Source organism: Corapipo altera, unplaced genomic scaffold (assembly GCF_003945725.1).
Source record: "Corapipo altera isolate COAL_440 unplaced genomic scaffold, ASM394572v1 23, whole genome shotgun sequence".
NCBI lineage: Eukaryota > Metazoa > Chordata > Aves > Passeriformes > Pipridae > Corapipo > Corapipo altera.
In genome coordinates this window covers 6,134,646-6,158,535 of record NW_020884878.1, presented here as the reverse complement: position 1 = coordinate 6,158,535, position 23,890 = coordinate 6,134,646, and the positions used below count along the sequence as shown (strand labels likewise).

The window sequence follows — 23,890 nt, the reverse complement described above, 5'->3', positions numbered from 1 at the left end:
CCCCCCCCACCCCCGCACGCCTTTCCTTCCCCCGTTGCACTCCATGCCTTTCCCCCGCTCCCTCCCCTCGCCGCGCTCTTTCCCTCCTGCTCGCCCCTTCCCCCCTGCGCCTCCCGCTCCTTCTCTCCCGCTCCCGGCTCCTTTCCGCCCGCCCCCCCCTCCCGGACCGCAGCTCCTCCATCTTGCGCTCTCATGGCCGAGCGCCCATTCATTAAGCGCGAACCCCCCTCGCCGCCCACTTCCCCCGCGCCAGAGCGGGGCCGGGTCACCCCCTCCCCGGGCACCCTGCGAGGGGGAGGCGGCGCTGCGGCTGCACCCCGGGACAGGACCTTCCCCGACCGACCCCTACGGCCCCAGCCCGCCCCCCCCCGCCGCAGGAGCTGCCGATTTCCCTCACCCCTTCTCCGCCTTACTTCAAAACCAAAAAAATTACGAATTTAATAAAGTATATTCGGAACCATCAGCGCCGACCTCCCTTTCAGCCATACCCAGACTTGGAGCCCCACCACCCTCCGAAGCCCCCACCTTTCCCGGGATCTAACGGGCCACAGAGGGCAGCACGTCCTGCGCCACGCGGCTCCCGCAGCTCCCCACCTCCACCCTCCCAAGCAACCCCAGCCCCGCACCCCCCAACTCCCAGGATTCGGTAGGAAAACGCTCCCTTTGCGCCGATTCATCCCTGGCGCAGCGCCGGCCGCCGCCGCCGCTCACCTTGGCAGGGGGAAGGGGTGCTGCTGTCCTGACTGGCGCTGTGACACAACACTCGCTCTCCGCCGTGCGCTCGCTAGTGCGCGCTCCCCGCCGCCCGCCCCATTTATATACGGCGGGACCCGCCTCCTTCCAGAACCATCGGGAACCTTCACCGCGGGCGCGGGGGGAGCGCGGGGCGGGGGGCGCGCTACGGGGGGGCGGGGCCTGCCGGCCGAGGGGCGGGGCCTCGCCGCGCGCAGCCAATCGCGGCCGTCCGCGACAGGCGCCGCGGGGTCGGTGTCTGAACGGGCTCGAGCTAGTGCGCGCTCACCCCCGAGCCGCTTCGCCCGCAGCGATTGGCTCGTCCGGGCGGGGGGGGGCGGGGCCTCGGGCGGCTGCGTGAGCGGCGAGTGACGTCACCCGCTGCCGCACGCCGCTCCGAACGTCCTAGAAGGGGGCGGGGCGGGAGTCGCTCCCCCCGCACACACCCCGCATCCCAATCCTCCTTCGTCCTCCTCCATCCTCCCCCCGCCCCCGGGGAGCAGCGGGGAAGGGCCTGGAAAAGTCGGGGTCCCTCCTCCCCCAGCCGGGAGAACGGCACAGGACTGGGGTGCGGGGCGGCAGCCGCCCCCTGTCTTTGAACCCCCGTGTCCGCCGCGGCGTGCGGGGTGTGGGAGTGCGGGTGTGCGGGTGCGTGGCTGTGCAGCTGTTCAGGTGTGCGGGAGTGCATCTGTGCAAGTGTTCAGCCGTGCAGGTGTGCGGGAGTGCTGAAGTGGAGCTGGTGGGGTGTGCGGCTGTCCGGCTGTGCAGCAGTTCGGGTGTGCGGGTGTCCGGCTGTGCAGCAGTTCGGGTGTGCGGGTGTCCGGCTGTGCAGCTGTCCGGGTGTGCGGGAGCGCAGGTGGCTCGGTCCCCTCGGGCGGGCCGGGGGGCTGCGGGAGGGCGGCCCCGCGCACCCGGTCCTGCTGGCCGGGCAGGATCCTGCCGGGCGTAGCCGGGTGAATCACGGCTCAGCGATGCTGTGGTAACGCGTTTCGCCTGCTCAGGGAAAACAAACCCCGGTTCTCACGCCGCAGGTATCACAGCGTGCGAGCCTAACAAAACCGGGCATCTCCCTCTGTGCGCTTGTGCAGGGATGGAAAGAGCCAAGGGATCGAATCCAAGCGGCTCAGCAGACCTACATAGCTATGCAGTTACTTAAGGATTTAAGTGCTAATAGTAGACACGAGGCGGATGCCTCTGCTGTTGGGTTTGTAACAGCCCAAAGCCTGAAATCCGCTGGGCTTCTCAGCCTTTACGTGGCATTTGCCATCTCATCTGGGAAATCTCGGCTGATGTTCAAAGGACACCGCAAGAGACATCTTTGTACATACATTTACACATCCTGCATAAAGGCTTTGATATGTACCCGTCTCATTATACCCAGTAGCTCTGTGATTGCAGCATTTAGCAGGGAGGGTATTTTTATATCCTGAATGACCTGATTGGGAGCAGGCAGTTAAATGCAGGTCTTCCATTTCTCAGGAGAATGATCTGCATCCCATGTGTTCCAGACCAGGCTTCTAAAACTTTCTTCTTGGAGCTGATCCACTTTTGAGGTTATAAATACCAAGCGAAGCTGCATGTTAAAACTGTACAATGATGTAAGCATGAATCTAGACAATCTCCTGCTCTAGAGAATAACTATTTATTTAAGGAATAAAAAGGATGTTTCTGTAGCAAAAATTCATCCCATGTGCAACTTCTGGCATTTTCTGTTGGCTCTTGGACATACCAAGATTTCTTTCTAGTTCCAACATCTGTCTGACTTTTGGGAATTGAAGTTTAATATACCTAACCTGCCTTTCCCCTAGTTAAGCATCCTAAAATACACTGGCTAGCATGAATCTGGTATTACAATACTTGGATCCATTAATGCTTTTAATCAAGGATCCTCATGCTGAATTTAATATTCTTTGCATCCGTTATTCTGCAGTTTGACCCAGACAAGCAAATCTGATTGAACTGAGGCCTACAGGCTTGATTTTGTTGCAGCATTATGTTTTCAGGGAGTTTTCAGTACTCCTCATAATTTGACAAGAAGATACATTAAGTACAGGCATAAAGCATCATGTAGGACATGGCAAGGAATTGAAATTACAGCTTGTTTTGTTGCAGTTTCTGCAGTATCTGGATCAGTATCTGCAATGACTTACAGGACTCTGCCCTTCTAAATCCTGGTGCTCCAGCTCTGATCCAAGCAGTTGGCCAAAATACAGGATCCTGCAGGTTATTTTAATTAGAAGGAAAAATTAATTGTGGTGTCAACAAGAACATAAAAGGGTGTATAGATGAGCTGCTGCTCAGCCCACAGGAGAAATCAAACTGTAAGGGTGAGGTTATTTGCTCGCAGTTCTAAGCCACTGAAAAACCTGGATTTCAGCCAGCACTCAGCCTGGAAAGTTCTACACTTATGTCTGGGTCACCTTTTTGGTACTTACTGGTCTTTTTCTGCATTTTCTTTGAGTTTGATTTTGAGGTGCTTCTCAATGCATTTCTTTTCCTTTCTCTCGAACACATCGTGCTTGTACAAAATAATGTGCACCAAAATGCTTTCTTGAGTATGACACGTTCCTTTCTTTGCACAGTGACTGTGATTTTAGTGATCTGACAGCTGCTTTGGTTGTCTGCTTCCATAAAGCAGCTTAATGGCTCTTTACCACTATCCTAATAAAGTGTGGCAGTTACACCCAAGCATAATGATGTAACTTTCATGTTTTTCTTAGATTAAAAATAGTCCTGATATAGTATAAATTCTATAGGGTGTGCCTTTTAGGCTGAAACTCTCTTACATTCAGATTCCATTGACTGAAATGCTTTCTAACATTTATTTGCATCAAAATAACTTCTGTGTTTTAGAGAACTGCTAAAGTATTACAATATATCAATTTCTGTCCAAGCAATTTTGCCAGTAACATCCTATCAAATTTACTTGTGTGCTCTCCTTTTGAGGTGTCCAGAATTTTAAGGGTGCCACTTTTATAAAAATACTTAAGACGTTTAAGAAAATATTTTCTTTTCTAATCTCTTGCTTAATGTGGGTCCAGTGATTCAGACTTAGGGATATATGTCATTTTGAGCATGTAAAGAACCTATGGAAGGTTTTGCATATGTCTGCAGGATCATGTGCCTTTGTACTGTCTAATCCAGCAGTCACATCATTCTGTTTTCTCTTTTGTGGTTGTGTTATTCAGCTTTCAAAAGCAGACTGATTTCTTTTGTCAAAGTTGTTTGACAAGTGCACTGGGAGAATGTAATCTCATACCAAACCGTCTAAGTTTTCCCAGCTCTGCTTAATCCAAGTTCCTCTGTGCCTGTGTAAAACAAATATTTTCTTCATGACTTGTGAATATCCTATATTCTTTTCTTCTGTTATGCAGTGGGGGCTAGTGAAGATAGAGACGTTGTTCCTATGGTTACCTTATTTTAACCGATCCCAGTTTTGTATTGCTTCCCTTTTAGGGGAAGAAAAAAAAAAAAAAAGTGGTTCCAAACTTGGTTTGTGTTAATTTTGAGGGAAAATCTGGACAAGATGGATCAATTTTTCAGTCAAGAGATTCTGCTGGTTTTCATTGGGGTAGAGTTAATTTTCTTCACGGTAGCCAATATGGAGTTATATTTTGGATTTGTGCTGAGCACAGGGTTGATAATACAGAGATGTTTTGGTTATGGCTGGGCAGTGTTTGCACATTGTCAAGGCCTTCTCTGTTCCTCACACGGCCCCACCAGCGAGGAGGACTGAGGGGCACAGGGAGCTGTGAGGGGGCACAGCTGGGACAGCTGACCCCAACTCACTAAAAGCACATTCCCTACTGTGTAGCCTCCAGTATGTGCTGGTTTCTTAAGGATTAGTCCCATACTTGTTCTCTATATACATTTGCATCTTAATAGAATCTTTAATTACACAATTTTGTAGAACTCCTTGCTATGTTAAAAGTTATAAAATTTAAAAAGAACAAAGTGAAAGTTGCTTGAAGAAAGTTATTTAATGTTCAAAGTATTGAAATAACACTCAGGAAAAGTGGGTTCTATTCAACTGGGTTTTATTCTTGATTCTATCAAAGGCTTCTTCTGTGTTGCTGAATAAGATTTTTTTTATAAGCCACAAAGAAATTAAAAAATATTTGCATAAAGAATTCTAATTCCAGTATTGAGCTAACTTTTGAGTGTTTGGTGTTGTAGCCTTAATGCTGTTATAATGTTGTTTTAAAATTAATTTTGTTTGAGTTCTGACAGAGTTCTGTCATGTTATCTCAGTGCTTCAGGTATCAGTTAAGGAAAACAAAACAGCAGCGATTGAAATTACCTAAACAGTAGATTTCAGAGGACTGACATAAGTAGAAATGTGGTAATATATGTGGCTTGATTTAACACATGGAATTATGCATGTAAAATCTGTGTTATCATAATGACATGTAAAGCTGGCGAGGGATCTCTGGCTGAGCAAAGCTTCATGCTTGCTTAGAACTGTTTCCCAGGCTGTTCTCCTTCGTACTTTCTCGTGCCTTGCTGGAAGCTAAAGTGATCATAAGATCTGTAGGTCACAAAAAAAAGGTTATTCACACCAGAAAGAGGATCGGAAGTCACTTGGAAGAAATATTTTTGCTGTGAAAAAGCTACTTAAGAAGCAGAGAAGAAAATCGGTCTCATACAATGTAGTTGTACTGTACAACTGCAGGTGGCAGCAATAATTGCCTGGACCCAGGGCTGTATGTACATGCTCTTTTTTTCTAAAAGTTTATGGTTCTTGAAGTATGTGTCCGTGACTGTGAAAACTGTCAGAGCTGTCGCTCTCAGAAGGAATTTTAAAGGGACTTAAGCTGTTGAACAAGAATATATTTGTTGTATCAGAAGTCCACAATTCCACTACTAACAAATGTCAGTTATAATTTATATTATAATTATCAACTGCATAGGAAAGCTGTGAGAATGAGCATGGAAAGGCCTGGATTCATGGAACATTAACAAGGCCCCAGAACAGTTGTTTAATTTTATCATAAATTACTTTATATGGTGTTTGTCAAACAATTAATAGGTTAAGTTTATAAAAACTACAATTTGATATTTTAAATTAATAATATCTTAATATTCCGTTGTGACTGGAACAAGGGACATCTTCTTTACGGTTTTAGGCCTTATATCATGTTTTACACTTTCCCAGAATAAATGCATAATTATGCACTTCTTAGCTGAAATTATATGTACAAAGCAAGCGTTATACCTATGCAAACTTAGCAACACAAGACACTTTGTCCTCCACCGAGTTAAAAGTGTTTATTTCAGTATCTAGTTCTGCTCTTTGTTTTAAGAGCATTGCAAGATGACTGCAGTACCTGTTTGCTGAAAGGTGCAGTCTCTGTCCAGCATGGGACCAAAAAACCAGGACACACAGTTACTTGGTTTGGAGAATGAGACATGCCCATCAGAACCCCCCTTACATCAGGAATCTTCCCTAAATCAGGAGCAGTTACATAAAAATGTTAGCTTTGGAGGGAGGACAAGAGGTATGGTGGCAGCTGTAACTTTTATTATCTGTAGTTAAGAGCTTTGTTCTATTCACAGGAATAAGTTTCAATAGATCCTAATTCAAAAGGACAAGAAGCTTGGAGAAAAAGCCCTTCCAGAAAGCAGAAGATTTAACTAAAAAGTCCCCAGACAAATAAAATCCTAGACTTCCCACGAAGATGTTAAAAAATGATGGTGATGGTGAAGTTACATCATTAGAAAAATAACTTAATAGAGCTTCTGCATCAACAAACGTGGAAATAAACCTGATACTTTTTTCCCTGTATATATTCAAGTTCTAGGAGTTGGATTCAGTATGAGTAAGGGTTGGGGGATTAGAACATGTTACAGCTGTAACATGTGTATGGGGCCCTTACACACCTTACTTTGTGTGCATGGTAGATTTAATGACAAAACTATCCTTCAAGCCACCTTCTGAACAGTAGAACTGAAGACTATAAAATCTTAAATCTAAATTAATTAAAACTAGGAAGCTATATACTATGTATAGCTATATACATAATATATACATATATATTATGTCACAAAGCACATATTCTATACTTCACTAACATTCTTGATGCAACAGTATTTATTTTTCAAATTTCTGAACACAGATGCCATTTCAGAGTGGAGTTAGATACTTAGGGAATGACAGTAAAGTTGATAGTAGGAAATGAATTTTTGAGTTTATTTAAATAGACAGACAGATGGTAAGTTCTAGTCCTGGATTTTAAGCAGGTAAGCAGAAAGATTACATATTTTTGGATACAGATTTTATATAAACAACATATCATTTAATATGGATAAATTATCTTTGGGATCAAATTTCTCTAGTGACTTCTGAAAAAGCAAGAAGAAAAACTGTTGGAAAGGCCTTCATACTTCAGGAACACTTCCATCTACTTAATAAGCACAGCTCCTAGAAGCAAAGAGAAAAAAAACCCTTCATACAAAGGTTTACCTTAGATATCAGAGGCTTTAGGGAAAGACTGAGAGCAATCTTGTGTGGAGATCACTTATACTTTCAGATTTAGTTGTGAATGGAATTTTGATTGTGTAAAGAGTCAAGGAAGTAGGTTTACTAAGCAATGATAGCTGGAATCAGGGTGAACTAGGTTAAAAAAAACCAATTGCACATTTTTATTGAGGATACTGAGCATGCAATAACCTCAACCCTTCACTTCTAAGTGGGCACAGAAATGGGAAGAATTGAAGAATCTTGCAGAACAACTGCTTAAATTGGTGCTAATCTGATAAACCTGATTCTAGAAAGAATTTGCAGTGAGGACTTTTAGTTAATTATTAAGTTTGATTTCTAGCTCAAAAGTAGCTGTGGTATCACACAGCCAGGTTACCTCGGATCTGACCAGCATGAAAGGAGCTGTGAGAAAAAGGTCTGTAAGAAGCCTTGGCATCTTAGGAGCTGCATGGCAGCCTTGGCCCTTGGCTTTGATCCTTCCTGAGCTGTGCTGTAGCTGTGCCTGGGTTCAGCCTTGTACTTTGCTGATCCCAGCCTTGCCTTGCAGACCTGATTTCTTGCCTTGTCCTTGGACCTTCCTCATTATTACAGATTTGTGTGGCAATTGTTGAGCTATGGGGTGAAACATCACTGGACTATACTATGAGCCTGCTACACTCCCAGAAGTTCAAATTTCATCATGAAGCATGCTTCAATAAAGGTTTTAGAAGTCATAGAAATTCAAAAAATCTGCAAGCTTAGGCTTCACATTTTTCAGGAAGGGAGATTGTGAGCATTTAAAATACATGTCCATTAAACTGATTCTTCCCAGTATTTCAAACACAGGATATGTCCTCTACTTTGGCACTCTATACTTGTAAAAAAAAGTCAAGAAATTAATTTAAATCTGCCCGTATGTTCTGGGTAGGCTCCTTAGTACACGGTTGATAGATATGTTTCAGACAGTACTTTCATTTTATTTGTGAGATATTGTTAAGGAAATAGACAAGGTACTAAAATTATGGAGTGGCTTCAGATAATCACAGATTAAGGCTTCACAGCTATCCATGATGAACACTGCTTAGGCACAGTTTAATGTTATTTTCTTGCTGTGTCAGACAGATCAAAAGATTTATTTCTTGTGAAAAAACAGGAGAACTCTGAATCCGAGCTTCCTCTCCACAAAAGAACATTGAAAAAAAAAAGAATAGTTGCAATAAGATATTCTGATTAAAGCTGACTGTGAGTAGGTACTTTGAGAAATTTTGTCAAGAGCTGTGTAAGTACTTGATTAATCATACACAAATTTATCTGTGGGCTACAAGAACCAGGCATAGTGAATTAGAGGGAAAGTCGGTTTTCATTTCTTTCAAGGAGATGCTTCCTGCCATACTGAAGCAAATCTTGTGATGTAACTTGGCTCTTTATCCTGAATCCTGCTTTGCAGTCAGCTGAGCCGAGGGTATTCTTAGCCAGTTAATATGCAGGTCAGTATAATGCAGCTGCTCTACACTGTGAAAATAGGACAGATAACAGTTACTAGAAGTCACCAGGTTACTTCTTCACCAGAAGGGCGCTGGTTAATACTTGCCAGGAGATATCTCTGCCTTTTTTCCCCTTGTCATTGACAAAACAAAAGAAGGAAGAAAACCCCTCCAGAATGGCTCTTTCAGCTCTGTGGGAGTTTCAATGACTCTTGTGATTGACAAACTTAAAACTGTTTCAGATGCTGACAACCTAGGATTTCTTCATCCCTGCTTCATTTGGATTGGATCTGTCTGGAAGAGTGAAAGTACTTTTATTTTGTCAAATTCAAGTTACTTTTTAAATGTCTAGTGTTTAAAATAAAAGCAGCAAGTTCACTCTAACCAGTAAAGTTCTTTATCATGAAATAAAACTATGACAAAATTATGACAGAATGCATTTTCTATGTCTTGTTATTTTGTCCTTCACAAAGCTTTGTACATCTACAAAGCTAAATTGCAGGAAGGGGCATTAAAGGATTGGGATTGTAAAAGGAGGGATTTTTCAGCTTTTTTTCCTCATGGCATAGCTGCTCTTCCTAATGATTTACCTAAAATTGTGTTTCCTCAGACCATTGGTTCAAAATGAAGTATCTCTTTTACCTGTGGTTCTGTAGAACTGTTCAAGTTTTTTCATCTGACAGAAATACAGTTCTAAATTTATACCAAAAATAAATATGATGATTTGGCTTTCTTCTTGTTAGTTGTCCAAGACAGAAAATTACAGTGGCCCATTCTTTTCTCTAGAAACCTCTGTGTTCACATTCCTATTATATTATTTAATTTGCATGTTATTTCCATCTTGATGAACTTCACTGCATGTCACTGCTTTTGTAAGAATAAACATGATTACAGGTTGTATGAGAAGTATTCCCAGCTCTGCTTTGCAGTTTCCTAGAATTAATTCATGAAATAATACTGATGCACCTGGCATTGGAAATACCTTTCTAAATTGCCTTCTGCTCATCTGTTCTCACTTTTGGAACTAGGGCCATAATAATTCTGGCTTAAAAGCCAGAATTACTATTTAGTCACTGCCAACCAGACCTCTTTCAGAAGCATGTCTAAATATGTCAGGAGATTTCTTTGGCCCCAAATGCACAACTTCAGCATATATTAGTATAAAATGCATAATCAGAGTTTATTGCTTCACCTGCATAATTAAGATCTTCAGCTACAAACACGTATTGTCATTGTCAATTAATCCATATTTTAATAAAAGCGTGAACTGTGTCTTACTATATTCACTGAAGATAAATGTTGTCTTTATGAGATCCTCTAGGTTGGTGAATGAGAAGCTCAACATCTCAATTCAACTGATACATGGTATAACTCTCTCCTACTTCGGCAGTAGTGAGTCTTAAAGAGCTCGTTAGGAAAGCAAACCAAGAAATTATCACCCAACTTAAGGCAGAGTCCTTCTTGTAAGTGTTAATGCTGACACTACAAAGACAGTTTAGCTAATGTTGTAGTAGTAGCATCTGGGAATGATGCAAGGACATTAGGTATGCAACTAGTGTTTCAAAGCATGTACTATTAGCATCTCAAACTAGGCACTTACAAAGAGTGTAATTGGATAGCTGATGAATTGAGAATGCTGCTTCACAATTCCTTTGATTTGCCTTTCTTCCGAATATTCTCTTTGGTCTTCCTTCAGGTTTAGGATAATCTTTGTTCTAGTCATGGGTTCCCTGTGAATGAAATATGTGAGTTTTAGTGACAGCACAAATGGCTGAATAGCATGATTTCTCTGAAATTAAGAGTGATAAGAAATTCTTAATCATTGCTGACTACCTGAAAATGCTGAACTGGTGTTTTATACCTATTCTGTGCTCCAACAAATGCAACAACTACAGCAATTGTACCATTTCAATGTGTATTTTCCCCAACTTTCAAAACCCTCATGAAGCACAGCAGTACAACATATGAACTGCAAGAGGGAGCTCATAATGCAGAAATTCATCAAGTTTGACCTTTTTCTTTGAATGTTACACATACTAAAACCGAAAGGCAGCAGGGCTGCTGTATTGTGTGGTACACATTCATTCTCTGCTACACAGAGTTCAGTCAATGGTTATTACCCAGCCAGGCAAATTTGCTGCCAAAGGTAGAGATACATCAGAGTGTGCACCTGTGCTCCCACCCTGTTCTGCAGCATGTTCACTTGACTCCAGGCAGCCACAAGACAGAGAACAGAGAATTCCATTCAGGAGCATTTATTGTTATCAGTGACAGCAAGAGAGCCTGGAATGCAGGTGACATTCAGACTGCCTGTCTCTGCTTTGTGACCACGGTCACATTTGCAAACACGGAGGCAGAGAAGAAGCTGACCCCAAATGACCAAACCCAGAGACACCAGCATGAGCAGTATTTCTAGAGAAGCTCCACTGCTGGACTTCACAGTAATCATGGGATCAGCTTTGGTCATCCTGTACCTTAATCCATGATGTGCAGAGTGCAGTTGTGCTTGCCAGGTCAGTCATTCCCAGAATCCAGCTTGTTTGGATCAGTCGCCACCTCAAGTTTGGTTCTGCCCAGACATCACAACAGGAGGCTTGGGCGTTCTCAGGGTATGCTTAAGACTCTAAGCAGCGTTTTACCAGCTGAGTCACATTAATAGCCAAATTACTTGCAACCAATGATTTGCTAACTGCCCTCCTCAGAAAGGAGGGCCGGAACAGAACATGATGAGCAACTATCTCAGCCTGGAAGGCAAGAGTCTTCTTTCTCCTCTTCACCCATGGGCTGATCTTCAGTTTGCACAGACTCAGTAAGTGCTGAAACCTCACTGCATGTATACACACACATACCCTTGACTGTGGTATATGTATTTTTAAACTGAGTGAAAAAATACCAATAATTTGTCTTGAGAATGTAGGACAGAGAAATATAATTATTATTTCACATGTATCCTTAAGACTCCAGTATATATTTAGATTTTCACTTCTCTCTGATTTCTTGCATTAAGATGAAGATAACGTAAGATGAATAGTTTAATCAAGAGAAAATCAGTAGGATCTTCAGTGTAGTCATGCTAGACTGAATTATAAAGCAAGAAAAGTCATCACAAGATTTGATTTATTATCACTAATTAATTTCTCATGTACGTTCTGAGACATCCCAGAGATTAAATTTTGCAGTTATGCCAAAATAGCAAAGACTTTAACTGAAACACTACTTGTACAGGAATACTCTGAGGCGACTCTGTAATTTTAAAAATAAACTTGCAATTTCTCTGGGGGAATGAGTGATGTTGGTATAATGATGAGATAAATATAGATTTGTTTATAATCCCTTCAAGTTGGAATAATACTGCAAGGAAACACATTTTATTGAAGGGACATGTTATAGTGTAAAGTCCCTCCAGTTGATCATTTAACAGAAACCAAGTCTGAAGCCACCTAAAGATGTAGATTTTTTATTTAAGATAGGCTTCTATTTCATGTTCCTATTTAAGTTACGCTTAAACAGCCCCCTTTATTCACCTCTTTGGAATAAAGACCACAACTCTTATGTCTGGTTACTAGCACAATTCTCTCCTGTCACAGGTGTGGGAAGGAAAGAAGACAAGAAACAGAATAAATTGTAATTTAAACTGACAAGAAAGACTATGATGAGATTATGTTTGAATTTTCCAAACGAAAGTGATGGAAAGAAACATACTGTAGCCACATTTCAGCTTACATTAGAAGAGCAACTAATCTTCATCAGCTAAGACTGGCAGTAAAAGAATCACTATCATCACTCATCTTTTTGCAGGATTTATGTTGCTAACCTTGAAATCACACTTTTTAAAAATAAAATCATTCCATCACTTGGTTTAGACACGCAGCAGGAGAAGGAGAGTAGAGAGAAACTGAATGAGATTCCTTAGGAATGGAGCAAGTCAAGACAGACACCAAGAGCGTCTTATTCTGACATACCATGTATCAAAAGCTGACTGGGTTTGCTAACCCATGTATTAGAGGCAAGTAGCCACCTCATTTCTCATTTAGGAACTGTGATTCTGATCCTGCCTTTCAAAAGGTCTTTTATAATAATTTATTCTTACAGAAGGTACGTAAATGCTACCTACTCAAAATAGTGTTTATATTGATATGGCACAAATGTAAATTATAATCTTACAAGTAAACTTACAGAATCACAGAGTGTTTGAGGTTGGAAGGAACCTCTGGAGGTCATCTCATCCCACTCTGTTCAAGTGGGGCCACCTGGAGCATGTTGCCCATTACTGTGTCCACTAACAGCTGCTCTGAAATGAACTAATTGATGGGTCTGTAATTGCATCCCTTTGCAATCACAGCAAGTGGATCACAGCCCTTCTCAGAAAGAATCTTAAAGGTATACTTTCTATAAGAGCAGCTGATTCCACCACCCCAGCACTCTTTCAGCTCAAACAGCACAAGGAACAGAAATGAAAGATACCTCCATTTGTTCATGGGAGGTGACTAAAGTGCATTGATGGACTGTTCATGTTTCTGAATGCCAGTGCAGAGAGTAGCAACCTGACTTGTCAGATTAATCCATTAAAGCCAAAGAGAAGCTTAGGAAGTATGCTAGTAACATGCTAATGAGGATCCCTCCTTAGTGCTTGTGCTATTTGGTGCAGTGGGCAAAGGGAGGAATAGTGGTCTCTGTGACTGCCCTACCACCATCTAAGTGCTGGGACATGAGAGTGCAGCACCAAGTCCGTTCAGTTTGCAATGCTGTGAGAATTCACCAGATGGGGCTAATACAGCAAATATAAATATTCTCTATAGGAGTCATACTGAAAAAAATACTGAGATAGGTAGAGAGAGCAATATATATTTGTGTATATGGCATAGGAGTCTTAGCCTTATAAAAGTTGGGTTTTTTAAGTTAACCCCTTACAATGAGTCCATTCTTTATAATAGATACTTTGTTACATTAATTTTCCATGCATTGTATGTTTAACTGTTCAGCCATTCCCGAATATCCCACAAACCAATAGCTGTCTCAGGAAATCTGTAGGTTAGATCAGGCTTGCTTATTTTAAGTTTTTTTAAAACTCTGAACAATTATAAAACATAAAAACTGAAGGTGTATGTTGACAAATTCCTGGTTATTATGCTTTTTTAATGCTTAAATAAAAATACAAATTAAAGTTGTAAAAATCAACTGGTTTATAAATGTGTACATCTTTCCTTTTGGTACACTGATACAGAGATTGATCTTGTCACATAAGTACATCCCCCAGATTTAATTTCACATAGAGACTCTGAACATATTTGGATATCACAGTAAAGTTTTAGGTAACTGATTAAAAAGAAAGAAAACCCCTGCATGGCACTGCATCTGTCAAACATCCTCATCTGTGTCAAATCACTGAATCGGGAAGTTAGCACCAGAAAATTGAAAGTAACTGCTTGTGAAAGATGTCAGACTGGTGCTCCCTGTATTTTACCATGTCTTTAAGAAGCAACTGTATTATTTTTACTATCAAAAGGGATTGCAAATACGTGAAGATTTAATATGCATCTATCCTATATTTGATTTACGAAAAGAAAAATGACAGTGAACAAACAGACTTCAGATGGCATTTAACTCAACCAACAGAGCAGCTATTGGAAAATGACATAAATCATGTTATACCTAGCACTTGGCCTTAGAAGGATGGAGGCAGCAGGCAAGGAATGTCACCAGAATGTGCATACTTGATTACATGATTACTGATAAGTGCATGTTACATAAGAACATCATACTGTATGAGCTGGATGATGATGATAGTTTCAGAAAAACCAGAAAAGCAGGGACCCAAGAGCCTACTCTACGTAGGTAATCTTTTAAACCATGTTTCTTTAGCAATCCCTTGTTTTACGTATGCAGCAAGAGAAAGGGAGTAGAGAGAAACTGCACAAGTCTCATTAGGCATGGAGAAAGTCAGACTTCCATTTAGACAGGCATTCAGGCTGTTGAAAGCCTGAATGATGATAATTTTTTAAGATGAATTAAATTACTTGTGTGATGAGATTATAAGGTACATATGATAATGACATAAGAATACATGTGTTATAGCAATAAATACTCATTCCCCTCAGCCAACCTCTCTTTGTCTCGTAGATGACAAAATCCCTATCTTAAAAAAATTATTCCACTTTGATGAAAAAATCTGTATTGGGAAGTTCTGTCTAAACAGTTACGCAGAATCTTCCAGTTCCTAGATATGAGTAAGTTCTGGACACCAGATGCATGGCAAAGACTTGTGAATTTAACTTATGCCCTACTTGACTTGCAAATGAAAATCAATGACTTTATGATCATAATGAAGCCAGCACACAGTGATGACCGAAATGGAGCCAGCACATAATTCAGGAAAATAAGCTCTCATTTCTTTAAATGTGCCATGAGTCAACTAGCACTGAATGAACAGACTGTGCTGTAGCCAAAGCTCTTGTGCTTCAGTGAGCTTACAGAAAAACTCATAAAAAGTCCCATTAGACAACCATTTATCTAAAACTTCAATCTTTGATCTAAAACAATTTGGAGACAGTAATTCCATCCATGGAAATGAAATTATGCTTATGACACTGATGGAGAATCTTCTCCTATGACTGGACAGAAAGCAGACAGCCATTCTTGTTCTGAAGCTCTCTGCAACCTTTGAGATTGTATTGTCTGATGTGAGAAAGGTGATAAGGGAATGTAGAATGTGCTAAAAACTTTTCAGTTCCTCTTTGAGGATTATACCAAAGCAACAGAGAAAGATCTCACCATCAGCTAGGTAGATGACCTGAGGGAGACTGAGGAACCTGGGACAAATTTAAGATATCCATGCACATACCTGTCTTAGGTGCAAAATGTTCAGAGGCTCCTGATTCTGGTCACCTTTTAGAACTTAGTCACTACTTTTTTTTTTTTTTTAGGCTGTTAATGCTTCCCTCTCCTTGTTCTTTCCAAGAACACCTTTCTTAGCTTTCCTTATTTTTTATTCTGCTTTATTCTGGCAGCCACTTCTCTTGCATAGATGACTGTTAACTAACTGTTGCTCATAACAAATACAGGTTGCTTGGCTGACCTGCAACACCCATCAATAACCATGCATTATCATAACCCAATAACCACAAGCTTCCCAGTGAAAACCAGCTGACTGAAACAGCTGGTTCTGATGGAAGAAAAAACAATTTTGAAACCCTTATTTACAGAATATTTTGTTTCTTAAGTTGCAAACATGCAAGAGGCTATTGCAGACTGCAGTTTAGGAGTATTCTTGGCCTTCTCTGTGGCACTACATTCTCACACTGCAACACTGTGTAGAAATTCCAGTTTTGTAAGAAACAGTCATTGCTGCTGGCCAACCACCAGACCTTGTTTATTCACAGGTTTGTCATTCCTCAGCTGATTACAGCTCTACTGTATGGATGGATAATATGTCATCCGTATTTACAGAGTTTTGAGAAGTCCATAATGCTGTGGCAGATCTTAGAAACACAAGCAGTTTGTAGGCACATCAAACCAATCTCTCCAGCTTTCCATAGAATTTAAATTAAATTCATTATCTCGGTCTTATCTTCAGAGAATATAATTTCCAGCACAACTACGGCTTCAAGATAATAACTGTTGTTGACAAGAACAGCACTCTTGGCTGTGGAAGTAAGGGAGTCTTTTCGGGAAACAACTTACAGAGAGCTGATTGCAAACAGCAAAATGAAGTTTTCCAAAGACACAACAGAGTTCACCGTCCAAATCCAATCCCAACTATAAAGCAGATTTATTTTACCTTGCCTTCTTCAAGCCAAACGTCTGTTTTTTTGAAAATATCCATTTGATTTTCAGTAATTAAACCCCCAACTATGAAAACAAAATGTTTCACATGCTCTTGCTCTTGGGGAGGGATTAGAGTACAAACAACATGCAGTGTATTCTAGCAGTGCAGAAACTTCCTTGATAACACCCTTTCACTTTGTAATACATAATGCATTATGTCATGTATTTAATGTTGTTATGTGTGCAGTGGTTCAGAAGAGATTCTTAATGCAAATAAGGGGCTATGAAACCATGCCATAATATTTTCTCATGATGAAAGCAAGTTAGATGTACTTTAAAGATTATGTAAGTACTTGGATACTTATTTTCAACATTGCCATTGTTTTTCTTCTCCCCATATCAAATGGAACTTGCATACCATCCTCCTCACCAGCACCAGTCTTTTGCCTAGTTCAGATGTGTCACTTATAGATCTGTAGCCTCTGTCTCTTAATAATTCACACACACTAAAAAAGTTGTTAAAATTTGACACATTGCAGAGCTTTTGACTCTTTTGACTCTTAGTTCAGTCACACCCTAAATGTCTAAATTAGTTTGGGGATCAGAAGACCCAGAAAGATTTGACAGACACACTACAGTTGACAGACAGTGCAGAGAAGGTCTCCTGATTCCTACATCATAATCTGCAGGCAGTGCACACTGGAATAGATGCTGTTTGTGTGATGGAATATGGGCGTAACCACCATCTTCTTTTATTTCTTGTCTCAGAAAAGCTGTCAAATGTATAACTAATATAATTTGTTACACTTTTTGGAAAGTAACAGATGGCAATCAGTTTCAAGGACAGGAAAGTTTTGTTCATAACTGTGGTTGGATTGCAATAAAAGCACTATTAATATTACATTTTGAAAAGTTGCAGGACCAATTTATGCCCTGCATAAAGCAATCTCCACACTACTTTATTAACATTAGAGAATTTTGCTCATGTCTGTTTTCCAATTTGCCAAAACATTTGTGAGAAGTAAAGGCCCAATAGAGCAGTGATTGTGACTGACTTCAGTTTATTGGTTGTGTGGTGCATACAAAAACAACTCATCTAAGGGTGTCCTGATGGGATCATTCCAGAACTATCATCACTGGTTAGCTTGAAACAGAAGAACTTACAAGTGGTACAGGGAATTTTTTCATAAGACTTATCTCTGTAATCTCTTTTCCCCCTAGCATTTGATGAGCATTGTTGATGGGGCTGTACAATAGTGTTCTTGTGACTTGCAGCTGTGTTTTTCAAACGAATATTTGTCTTGGATTCTATGTGGAATCTCTCAGCAGCTTTTATTGATGTTTCTTGTAAATGTTAAACACTACAACAATTCTTTGACTTTCTGCACCATCGTGTACTGCTGATAACTAGGTACTTGTTAACTTTGTTTATTTTTTGGATCACACTCATTCCATCAGTGATGGATGGCCTGCTGCGGTTTCAGTATGATTTGCATTCCACACAGTCCCTCTACCAAAGTTGCCTGCTTTCTTCTTCAAAGTGATCTATCCAATGTTGTCTGTGTGTAATGAATAAGACAGAGAGAGTATGTCTGCTTGGAGCAACACTTCTGGGTTTTTTTTATTATGTTGTTGTTGTTACATCCTTGTCTGTTTTGAATATTATTATTTAGAGATCCTTGCACTTCTTGCTCTTCTGTGGTGACTGAAAATATTCTGACCTTCTCTCTGGAAGTTCACTCATGAAATTTCTGTATGAAATAACCACTCTTGAGATGATTTTTAAAATAATTACAGTCTGCTCACCTACTTTATGTGCTTTTAGGAGGTCATCAATACCATCTGGCAGGGCTGGCTGGTAAGCTGACAAGATCTTTGGTCATTATTGGTTGGCTTTATCTTAAGAATTTCAAGAAAGTCTTCAATACCTGGCCTTTTGGAAGTCTAATTTTCTGTACTTTTTCAGATATTCACTCAGATGCATACTCTGTTCTGGAGATCTTTGGCTGTTTCATGTCTTTTATGAGCTACCTTATACTAATATTTTATGGTTAGCAGCAAGACAGTATTTAGCTGCAAACAAAATCTCTTTGAAATAAATTGGCTTGAAACTAAATCCCTTTAACCCCCTGGTGTCTGAGTGGACTTCTTCAGTTGAGCTGATCTAGTGGAAAGAAAGGGAGGTCCTGCTTCCCTCTGGCTCTGCTGTGCATTTCTGTCCTCTCCCTTACATGGTCACTGCTTTTCATTTAACCCTATTCATTTCACATTTGCAGGGATATTAATTCTCTGTCCACTTATCTGTCAGAAATGGCTCATCATGAGTTCAGATGAGCACTGCTACCGGTGAAGCAGCAGATAGTCACGGTCCAGAACGAGGAAAGCAGGGCAATGCCCTTGGTACTAGCCACATTAGATCAACACAGCTACAGCAGGAAACTGTACCTTGAAAGAATTTTTTCTTTTATTTTTAATATAAGATGATCTAACTCTGTGCTGTGTATCTTCCCCTACTTGCACATTCCTAACTCCTTCCTTATTTTGGCTCTAGTAATTCTGTGATGAGTTGGATCAGCCTGGTTGCTGATCAACACTTTGCTTCCCTGAGAACCCATAATTTCTTTGTGTGTGTTAGTTTTCAAGTGGATCTGACTCACCCTATGGTTGTATGATTGCTAGAACTGATGCAAGGGAGGTAATGGAAATATCTTCCTGATGACAGAGGACAGGTCAAAGCCCTATTTTACAGTTGGATCAATGTTAGATCAGTTTGAGTCAATCATGAGGCTGTAGTCAGACAAATTTCAGCTGAATCTGCTGCCTGAAGAAACAGTCCTGACTCCCTGCCCAGTGAATACAATCCTTTCTAACCCTGTGCCACCCGCATCTGACACTGATCAGGTTCACCATGCAACACAGCTGGCTGTATGTTTGCAGGATGATCAGAACAATGAGGTGAACTATCCGACAACCAGTTTTTCAGGTTAACACTTCAGGCTGACTCCCCAGCCTGGCTCTGCCTGCAGCAGGTTGGAGGCTGGTGCAGAGCTGGAGGGATGGAGGTACTGTCTCCATCAGGGGCTCTTACCTGGGAGCTATTGCCCCAAAAACGGCACTGCCCCAGCACATACACATGGACTCCTCCCAGCTCTGATCAGCACCTCCACTGGTGGCAGGGACCACCTCATCCCATGCGGGGACCACCCCACCCCATCCTGAGGCAACTGGCCCCTGCGGGCCTGCAAAGCCCCTGCAAAGTCCACGCTCACACTTGCCAGCTGGAGCTGACCCCATTCTCCCCTGCCCCCCTCAACAGCTGCCCCACAGTGCCACTGTCTTGGGTGACCCCGCTGAGGCCACATCTGGAGTGCTGTGTCCAGACATGGAGCTCCGGGAGTGGGTCCAGCGGAGGGCAATGAGGATGATGAGGGGACTGGAGCATCTCTCTTACAAGGAAAGGCTGAGGGAGCTGGGCCTGTTCAGCCTCAAGAAGAGACTGAGAGGGGACCTCATCAATGTGTATAAATATCTAACAGGGGAGTGCCAAGAGGACGGAGCCGGGCTCTGCTCGGTGGTGCTGAGCAACAGGACAAGAGGCAGTGAACAAAAACTGATTCACAGGAAGTTCCACCTGAACACGAGGAAGAACTTCTTTACTGTGCAGTGATCGGGCACTGGAACAGGTTGAGCAGAGGGGGTGTGGCGTCTCCCTCACTGGAGATATCCAAGAACCACCTGGACGCAACGCTGCCCCGTGTGCTCTGGGATGACCCTGCTTGCGCAGGGAGGTTGGAACAGGTATCCCACTGTTGTCCCTCCCAGCCTGACGCACTCCCGGACCCCGTGACTCCCCCTCCTGGCCCCGCCCCCAGGCCCCAGGCCCCGCCCCCTCCCCCGCCCCCGGGCGCGCGGGCCTGGCGCGCGCGCAGTCGCGCGGTAAACAGGCCCCCGCCGGCCCCGCCCCCTCGCACCGCCCCCGCGCGCAGGGGCCGCGCGCGCGCCGGCGGCTGCGCAGTGTGGGCACATCCGGGCACTGGGGCAGGATGAGCGCTCCTTTCCAAGATGGCGGCGGAGGGAGGAGGGAAGGAGATGAACGAGATTAAGACCCAGTTCACCACCCGGGAGGGGCTGTACAAGCTGCTGAGCCACTCGGAGTACAGCCGGCCCAACCGCGTGCCCTTCAACTCGCAGGGCTCCAACCCCGTCCGTGTCTCCTTCGTCAACGTCAACGACCAGAGCGGCAACGGGGACCGGCTCTGCTTCAATGTGGGCCGAGAGCTCTACTTCTACATCTACAAGGGGGTCCGCAAGGTACCGGGGCTGCCCCGCCGGGATGGGAGGGGAGCGGCGGGGGCTCGGCGCCGCCCACCCGCCGGAGTGCGGGAGCCGCGGGGCCGCGGCGGGGGCGGGGGGCAGAGGCCGGTCCGCCCCTCCCGCCGGGTCCCCCCGCCCCGCGGCCTCGGGACCGGGGCTTCGCGGCTCCACCGCGGTCCCAGGGAGCCAGGGAGCGGCTGGGCAGGGGGAGCGCGGGCCTGGGCCGAGGGCGTTGCGAGGGCACCGCGCGGGGTCGATGCTGGGGCTGCTCCACATACGGTGCCCCCGCCGGGAGTTCTGTGTGCGAGCCCTGTGCGGGGATGCGATCGCTGGAGATCGTGCGGGAATGAGGGCTGGCGTTCCTTCCCTGGGCCTCCTTCACCTGCTGCTTCAGGTCAGAATTTGCTGGACACACTAATGCCTGTTGTGATTATGATGGTGTCAAATCCCTGCTTCCAGGATCCGTCTAGCTTTGCCTGCATGGCTGAAGCGTTCACTGCAGTGTTAGGCCTTTATTGTGACTTCGAAGTGTGGGCTGATCCTAGGATTGTTTCTAAATGGGAGTGGTGCAGTGAACTGAGTCTTAAATATCAGATAATTAACAGAGAGAAAGTTGCTTTTGCACGAAAGAACCATTGATGCACGAGAGAGAGAGAGAGAGAGAGAGAGAGAGAGAGAGAGAGAGAGAGAGGGAGAGACTCCTTACCTGTCCTTATTGGATGCAGGACAGTGCATGCATTTGATCTCTCAGGTCACCATATTTATGAACAAATTGTTGATAACAACAGCTATTGTTTCTTCAGGTCCTTGATTTTACAGGATTCAGAGAACAATTTGAAATTTGTCATGCCAAGTGAACGTGTGTAACTCCCAGTATACGTAAACACAGATAATAACGATTGTCAGCTTTCTATTTCATGTTTCAAAAAGTGGGCGGGTGTTATTTTGTGTGCTTGGGCCTCAGCTGCCATGATGGGAATACTTTGAAATGTTCCTGCTCTTTGCCCACCATTCAAAGTGGGATGAGGGCACAGGGAGCTAGAGATGTGAGTAAGGCTGTGCAGGAAGCTTATGGATGAGCAAGGAATTATACCTGAATCTGCTGTGTCCTAAGCCAGTGCCCCAGCACTCCTCCTCTGTAAAAAATGTCAGCACCAACAGGAGAATAAAGTCTGCGTGGTTATTTGTTGACTGTGACTTAACAGATCTGATATGTCCTGTTATAATTACATGGAGAAGTGTGTGTGTGTATTTTAGTTTCACCCTTTTATGAATTTTAATAATCAGTTATGTTTCAAATAATGTTTGGACAATAGTTTGTTTAAGCGTACAAGGAGTATTTCATATCAAACAGTTTTTGCTGTTTACAAGCAGTTGCTATCTTTACAAGGTATTGTGGGGAGCAATGTCTCTGAAAATCTGTATCCTAAATTATTACTGCGTTTGGGTTCTGATATCTTACGTTTGTTTTTTCCATGCAAAGGAACTGCAGAATTCTCTCTCTCAACTCACAGAGCAGGCCTTTACGTAGTTTAGTAATGGTACATGTGATTCTTACAAGTTCTCTTAGTCATCTCTTGCCACGCTTCTGAAAAATAAAAATCTGAAGCCTGGAAGTTCATTGAAAATAGGGAATAGAATAATTATTTCAAATTACTAAAATAGCTTTGATCTGAGTGTTTGAAGATTTTTTTTTTTAGATGCTTAAAGTTACTGGTGTGATACAGAGTAACTGAGAAATTTGGGTTTGTGAGGTTGTGAATTCTGAGCTCTGAGACTTTCATACCTGTTACAGTGTGAAATGCTTTTTTCTGTGAATAAAGTAAAACATACACGTTGTTAGAATTAATTTCAGTGACCTTTTACAGTGTTAACAATTTAGGATACCACTGTATATTCTATACATATAATGTATTAGTACAGTGAACTTAGGGAACTAGCTGAAATAGGTTAAATCACGCTTAAGGAAAATACTTTAAATAAGAACAGGGAAGATGTCTGTCTCACATCTGTAATACTTGCTGCTCTGGAATTTATTTTGAAACTATTCACTTGGAAGTAATTGTTTTGTCTGTGTACAAAGTTGACATAGGAACAGGCTGACAGCCTGTCAACTGGTCATTTGAGCTTTTCAGAATCAAAAGTTGTGTCCTGTGCCTGTCACAGAGGGGAGAGAGCTGGTGTTGCCTGAAAGGACAGTGTGTAATTATGCCTTAAACTGGACAAACTATCACACTCTGCATGCCTTCCTGTTCTTGGGGACAGGAGGGGGAGAGGAAGTTGACCTGTTCAAGACCAACCTGTGTGTGATCCTCTGCATAATACAGATGCTGATAACTTCAGTTTTAACTGTTAGCTCACAATTATTTAAGTATCCCTTAAAAAGTTTCCCTGATGACTATAATTTTCATTCTGGCTAAGTCATATTAGAGTATTGAGTTGAATTTAGTGAAACTCTGCTGTATGAATGTACCAGCTGGCTACAATTTATCTTTTTTTTTCCTCATCTTTTTTAAGGTCCGCTGCTTTTCTTGATGAGAAAATGCTATATTTTTCCTAAAATGAGTGAAAGAACCACCAGGGCTTTGTTTTAAGTAACCATGTCTGTTAGATACTGGGATAATTCTTGCGTCAGTAATCCACTGCAGATCAGTACACATCAAGGAAGAGTAACACTTAAGCCATGAATGACACTTAAGAATAAATAATGTAATATTGAGTCAAAGATACCACTTGACATCAGTGATGCTAATCTTCTTTTAGTTTCTCTTTAATCCTAAATGCATCGCATCTGCTACATCTACTTTGTAAATCACCTTTTTAAGTTAACTGCTGAGGTATGTATTCTGTTCAGGACATGTAACCTATACAAACAAAAATGTTTCCAGGGATGTTTCTTTAAGCTTGATCCTTCTTTCCAACACACTTGGTGAAGAAGCATCAAGAACAGTGATGTGGAGATTGGAGTACAAATGGACAATGATAATGGTTTGGTAGAGAGACCCAAGAGAGTTTTGGACAGCATTTTAAGCTGTCTTTAGAGACTTTTTGAAGCAAAATGGTATTTTCTTCCAGCTTTGTTCTTCGCCTCTTTGAAAGGGAAGCTGAGCTTTTACTGTTTAATGTTTCCATGTTA

At 42.5% G+C, this 23,890-nt stretch overlaps 2 protein-coding genes across 7 annotated transcripts in view; one reads left to right on the top strand and one right to left on the bottom strand.

The window, feature by feature from the left end:
- HSP90AA1 (heat shock protein 90 alpha family class A member 1) overlaps positions 1-907 on the bottom strand; it is a 7,256-nt gene extending 6,349 nt beyond the window's left edge. The window contains exon 1 of the mRNA XM_027638196.1: positions 712-907. The gene's annotated coding sequence lies outside the window, so the exon portion shown is untranslated. The remainder of the gene's footprint in view (positions 1-711) is intronic.
- Positions 908-20,439: 19,532 nt separating this feature from the next.
- The window catches only part of WDR20 (WD repeat domain 20), a 45,750-nt gene continuing 42,299 nt past the window's right edge, over positions 20,440-23,890 (top strand). For 4 of the 6 annotated variants that reach the window (XR_003526785.1, XR_003526786.1, XM_027638257.1 and 1 more), the window contains exon 1: positions 20,441-20,751. Coding sequence is in view for 4 of the 6 variants with exons in the window: in XM_027638257.1 (XP_027494058.1) it covers positions 20,503-20,751 (249 nt within the window). In the remaining 2 variants the exon portion in view is untranslated. Of the gene's footprint in view, positions 20,752-23,890 lie in introns of all 6 variants that reach the window. The other 2 variants (XM_027638259.1, XM_027638256.1) reach the window with 2 other exon arrangements.